This window comes from Netta rufina (genome assembly GCF_964035555.1).
Source record: "Netta rufina genome assembly, chromosome: 6".
Lineage (NCBI taxonomy): Eukaryota > Metazoa > Chordata > Aves > Anseriformes > Anatidae > Netta > Netta rufina.
In genome coordinates this window covers 16,749,844-16,759,342 of record NC_140129.1, presented here as the reverse complement: position 1 = coordinate 16,759,342, position 9,499 = coordinate 16,749,844, and the positions used below count along the sequence as shown (strand labels likewise).

The window sequence follows — 9,499 nt, the reverse complement described above, 5'->3', positions numbered from 1 at the left end:
CACACCTAGAAGCTGGATAGTTAAGATGCTTTCAAGCCTTTCCAAGTAAAATATAACTTGCTTTTTTTAAAAAAGAAAAAAAGGGAAAAAAAGTGTTTTGTTTTTTTTTTTTTTTTAATATTAATTTGCTTCAAAGAACATTGTAAAGAGAAATTGAACATGGGTTTGAGGTCTGGAAGTTACACTTGATGCAGAGGGTTTTATTATTATCATCACTAATGTTGTAATATGTTTGCTGCTGCAACCAAAAACTTTGTTAAACAGGTTGGTGATGGAGGAAGACTAGTTCCAGTGCCCAGTCTCAGTGAGGCTGATAAATACCAGCCTCTGAGCCTTGTGATTAAGAAAAGAAAGTGTTTGCTTTCAAAAAAATCTAAATTTGCATCAACACCTTTCACATTAAAAGACATTCTTCAAGGGGAGAAAGAAATTTCTGCAGGTAAGTTTTTAATCTTTCTTGAAAGCAGAATAATGCATGCTTTCCCCTAAATACAGACCAGTAGTTATGGCTTAGTCTGTACTGGTAGTATGATGGTTCTTTAGTATATGTGTAATATAATGTATCTCGCTTCATCATATAATAAATATTTAGGAAAAAAGTATAAGTTAGATTGGTAAAACAAACAAACAACAACAAAAAAACACAACTTCTTGAAGAAGTATAAAAAAGTCAGTTATATTTCAAAACCTTGATAGGAACTAATATACAACAGATTTAGTTAAGCTTTGTGTTTTTTTCCAAATCACAAGTTCCTGAAAGATGTACTAATGCATATTTACTTATGCATGTATGATTAATTGCTACTTAATATTTGCTTTTATTTTGCACCTTTCTTTACATTCTCACTTTTAAATATGTAACAATGAACTCAGTTTGGTATCTGTTTCATGCTTGTGATCTCATGTTTTGAGCTACGCTCTGCATAGGCAGAAACATTTGACAGCAGATATCTGACTGAAGTAATAGGATTTCTGTAAATTTTTTCCATGTTTGTAATCTTTTTCACATACCTAAAGAGGCAGCACTATTTAAATTGCTTTTGCTATGCAATGTCAGAAAGCTTTGAGAAGATCCTATGAGAATTAAGAGGTGCAAAATTGAACTATATTTTCTTGTACCTTCCTTTGAAAAGTCTATACAATTTATAACAGCATATGTTTTCTCAAAACAGTTTCATCACTTTATTTTTTAAAATACATTTAAAAAAGGTATTAATTACAAAACAAATGCATTAACTAGAAACTCTAAGACAGCCAGTTTGTGCACAGGAAGACAGAAATGCCACCTGACTCCACAAAGAGGTGATTTCAGGATGAAAGCAATATGAAACAAAATTGGAATCCTGCCAATCCTACTAGTCTTGCATTCAGGACAAGCCAGCTGAAAAATTTGAAAAATCTCATTTAAGAAGTCAGAGGAAAAGTGTGAGTCAAAATCACATTAAAAATCTCACAAAGCCTTTAGTCTTTTCTGTAAAGGTTAGATGTCATGTGCAGAAGGTTTTGTCCTTTAGTGTAAGCAAAGACATTTCTAATTGAATTTCCTTTTTTTTTTTTTTTTTTTTAATGTGACAAATATAAACATTTGAAATCTTTTTAACATTATGAAAAAATATGTGCTTTTTTTTTTGTTGTTGTTAAAAGTAAAGACAAACAGGATTAACACTGGGTGACTTTCCAGTGTCACTTTATTCTAAACGCTTCAAAGAATAAGACAAAAATTAATAAAACCTGGATTCTTCAATGTAGTTGGATGCCTAATTCCCTTATCTACCTGCTCTGTTCATATTAATTTTTCAAGCAATGTGTTCTAATATTTTTTCTGGTAGTGTAATGGTATTTAAAGTTATGAAGAAAATGTTACATTATGGCATATATTATATATAATAAAATGTTATAGCATTAAAAAATGCTTTGGAGCCCACCCTTCTATTGTACAATAGAGCAATCTTTCTTTCTTTCTTTCTTTCTTTCTTTCTTTCTTTCTTTCTTTCTTTCTTTCTTTCTTTCTTTCTTTCTTTCTTTCTTTCTTTTTTTTTTTTTTTTTCTGTAAGTCAGAATTAATCTGTTTTCCTTCAGATTATATTGACACTCTTTAGAATGACTAGGGACACACTGAAAATGTGGCAAGACATTCTGATTGTGACCTATCAGGGAAAAAGGCAAAGGTAATGTTACTGGCAGATCTGCACTTTAAACATGTATTGCAAAAATGGAAAACAATGTAAGGTTCATTTGTACTACATCCAGAAATTTTTAGAATTTCCTAACATTATTTTACAAGGGAAATATGTAAATGCAACTTTAAAAAAACATTTAGTTCTTCAAAAAATTAGAAAAAAGGAAAAATTACCTGTGTATTCTATACACAGGTAATGTGTATATATATGTATATATATATTACTGTATAGTAAGTCTTCACAATGACTTGTTATGCACCAGAGCTGCGCTGAAGTTATTAGTAAATGGGCATGATGTGTATCCGCCATGTTGGCTTTCTCTTTATTCCTAGGGTTCATATTCCGTGCAGTCTTCATTAAATCATTTTGTTTGTGTTTCAGAGTAATGTGTTTCAAAAAACCTTTAAACACATTGCATATCTTTTTGTTCTATATCTCCTGATAAAGGAGAATAGTGCTAAGCACAGAAATGCAGAAATATTCCTAATCACCATTTCATTCTTAAGATATATTCCATGTGGGACTCTGAGCAAAACTCTGTCAGTGAGAGGTACGGAGATCCCTCAGACCCCACGCACTCTCTTTCCATTAATCATCAGTAGTAGCACTGATAAATAAGCACGTAATGGAGCTGTGAATTTTATATCAAAATTGTTAAGTATAGTAAGAACAGTGCACTTCATTATTTTCTTTACATTTATTCTATACAAATTTAAAATAATTAAAGTGTCCTGTTACAAGTATGTAACGTTATGTAAAAGTACTATGTTCAGATCTTCATCACACAATGGTTATCTTCTTTTACTCAGGTGTCTCATCTTACCAGTTGCTCAATTATGAAGACAAATCGGATGTTACGCTCAATGGTAGAAGAGGAAATCAGATAATGAATGATGTTGGTTTTGATGTTGCTGGATCAGATTCTGTCGCCTTTAAAGCTTCTTTTGGCATAGTGACCAAACATGAAGTTGAAGTACCGACATTACTTAAAGAACTCACTACAAGGTTATATTATAAATATATATATATATATTTCTAGTTCCATAGTTATATTTCATACAGTTAGGTTGAATCTCTGAACAAAATCTATTAATACAAAAAAGGGTTAGGTTTTGGTTATTTTAGGCAATAAATACCACTCACCATCAGATATTTTCCAGGTTTCTTGTATGACTAACAAGTCTCAGATTAAATCACTGCACATGACCTCCAGTATAACAGGGGCTATAGAATTTATCGGAATTAATTCTTGTTTTAATTACAGTGCATCTTCCAAGAAAAAAAGAAAAAAATCTAGAGAGGACGAGTCCATCAAAGATCCTATGTATTAAATTTCCTACTACTGCAAATTTGAAATTTACTTCAAATAACATTAGGAAGAAGAAATCCTCATCTGCTGATAAAAACAAACAAACAAACAAACAAACAAACAGATCTGTGTTATATGACTAAGAGCCAGTGCCTGTAGAGATTCTCCTAGAAACACACTTGTTTGATGATCATTTCATGTTTGTACTTCATATAGTATATTGCAGTTATAGTTCATACACATCAGCTAGTTTTTAATCTATTCAGTGTATGCCAGCTTCTATAGTTATCATTTTAGATTTCTAACCAAAACTTTCCACAATTATAAGCTTTATGGAAGCCCAAAGGTAGAGCATTAAAGCTATTACTTATAAAATTCATAACTGTATTACTAATATACAAGATATATATAATATACAAGTTATTGATTATACAAGAAGCTTTGCAATTTGCTAATAATCTCTGAATGTCCTCCTTGTCTCCCTCTTGATTTTAGAAAAATAAACTTTGATCACTGTCTAGTACATCAATCAAGAAAAAGTAGGATGGAGATTTTGTGCGTGGTCATGGAAAGTATTAGGACCACAAGGCAGTGCTCATTGACTGTCCATACTGGAATGCGTGGAGAAACCATGAGGGTAAATATGTTTTAGGATAAATAAAGTTCTGTAACTCAAACAGGCAAACAATAAGCTCATTTTTATAGATTTTATGGCTGGATTTAATTGTATTTTTACAGAAGTAAGCTTAGAAAAATTCTAAAGTGAGTTTATGTTATCACACTGATGTAAAACTGAATAACTTCTTTATTTGTATCGTTTATATGAGTGAGCTAAGGAAAATGCATAAAAGGATGGCTAGACAATGAGACATTGTTTTGGGTGAAGTCTCGGCAAAAATGTGGAAATTCCTTCTTTTCAGTTTGAAACTCTGATAATCATATATCTTTTATTACTATATACATCTTCTATAACTCATTACAACTTCAGGTTGTTATTATTTCAAGGATTGGCATCTCACTCCCTGTCCCATTTCTCCCCCCCCCTTGTTGTCATCAATATGTTTGAATAATTGAAACTTCAAATCTTCTGAGGTTTGTCCATTGCTAGCATTTATAACATTCACATAATTTTTGGTGACTGATGCAAGTTAAATTACTGTCTCTGTATAAATGCAACACTGATAGTATGAAATTCTTTACTGATGAAATTTGATCTCCAGTTTCAGAGCTTCCTCCTGGTATAATAGTTCTCAATATATACAATTAAGATGTTGTTTTGTTTATTTTTTATTTCTTTTTTTTTTTTTCTTTTGATGATTTTCCAAATTATAGTTTCACATTATTGAAGACCAAAATTATAAAGGACGGGACAAAGCCATTGTTTTTCCTGCACATACAACAATTGCTTTTAGTGTGTTTGAGCTTTATATTCATTTGGATGGTAATTTTGGTAAGTTGTGCATTATTGTCATTACTGTCATTTTTTAAAGTGGTTTGAGGTTTTTCAACAGTTTTCTTGTTCTTCATTTACATGAGCCTCAATCCCATAAAATGGGCATGCCTTAATTTTATGAACATAAGTAGTCTGAATTTCTGGGGAAAATGGTTATTACTGAAAAGATTAACAAAGCAGGTAGTGGAAAATACTTCGCCATGGAAATATTTTTAAAACTTAAGTTTTACTGTTTTTTGTTTTGTTTTGTTTTGTTTTGTTCTGTTTTTTTTTTTTTTTTTTTTTTTTTACATCCCACATGTTCCACTTGCAAGGAACAAAAAATCATTTATTTATATATCGAGACTTTTATGACCATCTGAACACTTGCATAAAATGGGAAAGTAAAAAGACGTAAGTAAAGAAGAAAGTGTGCAGAACTTTTAAGCAAAGCTAAGAATTTTAGTTGTTGTGGCTGTAATTTCAGTCTGATATATCATTACATGTACAGCTATCTGAAGATATTTACAAAGAAATAGAATTACTGAAAACAAATATGGAAAACATTATGGAGCTCCTGTAAGTTTGTCTCCTTTTGGAGAAAGGATAGAGTTTATGTCTTTACATTATTTACACTAATTAACGTGTAGCCTGTAATGTTATTGGTGTTGTTTGCAATAAAGCAGAAATTCAATTTTAGGATTTGATCTAGAACTTAGTAAAACCAAATAATGTTAGATTGTGTTTCAACCACCAAATTTACATGTACTTAAATACAGGGACTTCTGTGAGAGTTGCTAAATTGTTTCAGGAATTTCTTAACTCTGATTATCATTGTGGCCTTTTTAAAATAGCAAGACAAAAGATTAGGGAGGTGTTCTGTACCTCTGCAGGTACCTCTGCAGATCTCTACAGCAGTACCAGTTTTAGAAGTTGCAAATAGCTCTGTATTCTTTGGCACATGCAGTATTCAAATCCTATGACAGGAACTTTGTGTTTTAAAGCACCTTTTTACTGAGCAGTGAAAGAACTTTACTGTAAAAACTTTAAATACACTCCCAATCAGGCTTAATTACTGGATTAAAAGTAGAAGAGAGAATACAGTACAGTAGTTCTTTATATTCAGTTCCATAGTGCTCAACATTAACTTCAAATTCTGAAGTGCTTTGATTTTATTTTACCTGTATGTAGCGGTAGGTACAAGCACAAGAATAACGTTTTAGCTAAATCATTGAAATCATCAGTGAAGCTGATATCTGTCTAACTCAATTAAAAATAATTATCAATTGAAGTCCTGCTTTTTCAGTTCCTTGTAATTGATTATCCATATATTTTGCTTTCAAGTTTTTCTTTCAAGTTATGGATAGAAACTAATGTGATATTTATTTTCATTTCAAAAAAAATAACTTTTGGCAGTTGAATCTCCATTGGAACAGAGGACTATAGATCTTGCACCCTTGCTTATAAGTTCTTATTTTTAGTTTCAAAGGAGTCTACAGAGATTATGGAGATACTTAGAAGTGGGAGCTCCATCAATATGATTTAAAGAATTAACCCTTAACGTGGGCAGGAATTGCATAAAAAAAAAAACAACCTATAAACAAACTGATGATGTATGTTGGAAACCATGAATGTTTAAAAAATCCTATTGAACATTTCATTTGATTCTGTGTGTTATTGCTGCGTGCAGACTTGTATTAGACAGTGGTACTAGCCTTTACAATTTTTAGCAAAGCTGAATTTAATAACTGCTAGCTTCATCAACCTATTATAGGTTAGAAAAGCATATTAAATTGTGTTGAACAGCTATTGCTTTTATGTTGCATTCTTCTAATAGCTTATGTTTCATTTTTACAGAACTATGTGTGACTCCAATTTCAAAAGGAGGATTTGAAAAAGAGAAATCCACATCATCTTCAATGAACAAATTAAGGATGTTAAAGAGTAATCTATTTCATCGAAGTATGGTTTTTGATATTTATACACAAATGTCTTAGTTACTGCATGTAGAGTAGTTATTTGTTTCTTTAGTTTGTGTGCAAGATGAACATTAAAATGAGAAAACTTCAGTGTAAAATGTACTCCAATTTCTTATGTACTGATTGTCAAGTTATGACAGAATCTTTTTCACAATAACAAATTTATGGTGTTACTAAATATCTTAAAATATATAATAGTCCATGGCTGATGTGTGGTATTGAGCAATTATACAACTAATCAGTTAATATTAACCTTATTTCATATGTTTGCAATTTACATAGAGCATTATGCAATACGTGTTATAAATAGTATTGCAGGGTATACTTTTTATGACTAATTTTAAGTATCCAACAATTTAAATATTAGAATGTACTCTTTAGGCTATATCTTCATGTAGCAGGGATATCGGCATGATAGCGTCATAGTTCTCTTTCTCACTCTGATACGAACACAACAGCCAACAACGCTAAGTGTCACTTTATGTAGGTAGCTATGTCTTCTTTGGGATATCTCTGACTATATTACTCAAATCTGGGGATTTGTTCTAGTGAATGTAGCCTATTTATTTATTTATTTATTTTAAGATTTCTTAGTCTAATTGTTGTGGAAAGCTGCAAATCTGAAAGTGAAGATAAATAAGAATCAAAGACATCCTTCTAAAGGCTGTTCTGTCCATGTATCCTTGCTCCACCGTATCCCATTATTGATCAAAGGACATTTATGGACCAAGCCTTCAGTTCTGCTCCAGTATTATGCTAAGAGAGCAAATCTGTGGGTATGCTATGTATTGCTAGTTTTGGCTGTTTAAAAGTTGGTCATCTTATCTAAACTAAGAAGAAATGAAGAAAGAGGAGACAAGCAGGTCAGTCTGAGAGTGACTTCTCCCTGGGGTGTTTGGATGCTCAGAAGTCTTCTAAGAGGGCAGCATAGAGTCCTCCAAATTTTCTAAATCCTTTAAGCGATGTTTTTTTTTTTTTTTTTTTTCTTCTTTTTCATTAAATAAACAGAATTAACAATTTTTAGAAAACAAAATTTGAAAAACTAAAATGAAAACGTTTAAACAGGAAAGTACACAGCTGTGATTTGGCGATTTGTGATTTGTGATTGATTAGGTGTATTTCTAAAAAAAATAAATTACAATTATACTATACGGGTCATTTATAAAAATAATTCCAGCTTCTGCCAATGTCTTTTGTGAAAATAAAGGAAAACTTTCATCATGCAGGGCTTTTGATAAGAAGTCATCTATGGTGACATGTTTAGAACAGTTTCATGAATCAGTTGTCATTTCCATCAGTAGATTTACAGATTGTTTTGTGAACAGTTCATAATGTAATGACAAACCACTGCTCTTTTTTTGTGTGCCTTCTTTTTCAGATAAAAGAGTAGTAGATACCATCGCTAACTCTGATGTTTACTTGGAGGACCTTTTTACAGACTACTATGAAAAAGCTGCAAGCCTGACCAATCTCTCTACAAGCTATCTCAGAGAAGGGGCTCATATCCGGATTAATTTACTTCATAATAACATCACGAAAGGTCCCTGCGTCCTTTGTGGAATGGGAAGTTCTAAAAGGGAGACAGTCTATGGATGCCTAGAGTGTTCTTTTAATGGACAAAAGTTTGTACGACTGCATGCTGTGCCCTGTTTTGACCTCTGGCATAAGAGAGTGAAGTAACTGATGTAGGTAAGTGCCTATTGCAGACATGGGCATAAATAACTGTGCCACAAACTTTTCAGAATTAGTAAATGTGACTCATTTTGTTTAAATGCAAAATAGTGAAAGTGCAAAACTTTTTATAACACTATTATTTTCAAATCATTTGCTTCACAATGACCTTAATTACTTGAAAATGTATGCATTCCCTGACATTTTGCTTTTCTTTTTTCTAGTACCTTCTCATTGTATTATCATAATTAAAAATGTGCTTTCAAACTGTATTTTCATAATGTCAAAATGTATGCTAGAACCTACCTATAAATAAATTGTTTACATAAATTTGTTGTTAAACCCCCAAATGTTGCCTTTATCTACACTGGAATAGAATGGTAAAATGAGAATATTTGTTAATAATTTAGTGTTCTCATGAATCTTTCACTGAAGTATCAGATTAAAAAACATGCTAAAGCTTAGCTCTGTCTAATGTTTCATTCACAAAAGGGAACTAAAACTGGTGATGGGAATTTCATAGTTGAGTGTCTTTACGTACGAGGTACGATCCAGTCTACCTTTTTTGAGTTTGTTTTTTAGGTCATAGCTGCTCATGACTTTCATACCATTTATGTGTTCAGAAAAAAAGTGTTTAGCAGGAAACATTTATGAAAGTTACAAAGATAACAGAACTAAATCCTTCCAACTAGACTTCTGCCTGAAGGTCTTCAATCTATAGACCTCAACTATGAGAAATTAAGTTTGTGATGTTAAGAATATATACTCTAGGGGGCACTAGAGACTAGCACCCAATACAGAGATTGGGAGTGCTGTTCAGCGTACTGTTCAAACCTTCCCCATGCTACGTTAAAAGACAATTAAATTTTATATGTATGTTTTATCATGGTTTTAAGATAAGTCAGTCATATATAGAAATCTTTTTACC

General features: G+C 31.7%; 1 protein-coding gene across 1 annotated transcript; it reads left to right on the top strand.

The window, feature by feature from the left end:
* Nucleotides 1–228: 228 nt before the first annotated feature.
* PJVK (pejvakin) lies at nucleotides 229–8,580 on the top strand (the record flags this gene model as incomplete). Its single annotated transcript, XM_084289003.1, has 6 exons — nucleotides 229–439; nucleotides 2,990–3,185; nucleotides 3,985–4,126; nucleotides 4,822–4,939; nucleotides 6,779–6,883; nucleotides 8,279–8,580. The coding sequence occupies 6 exons, from the start codon at nucleotides 229–231 to the stop codon at nucleotides 8,578–8,580; spliced, it is 1,074 nt and encodes a 357-aa protein (XP_084145129.1).
* Nucleotides 8,581–9,499: the final 919 nt, after the last annotated feature.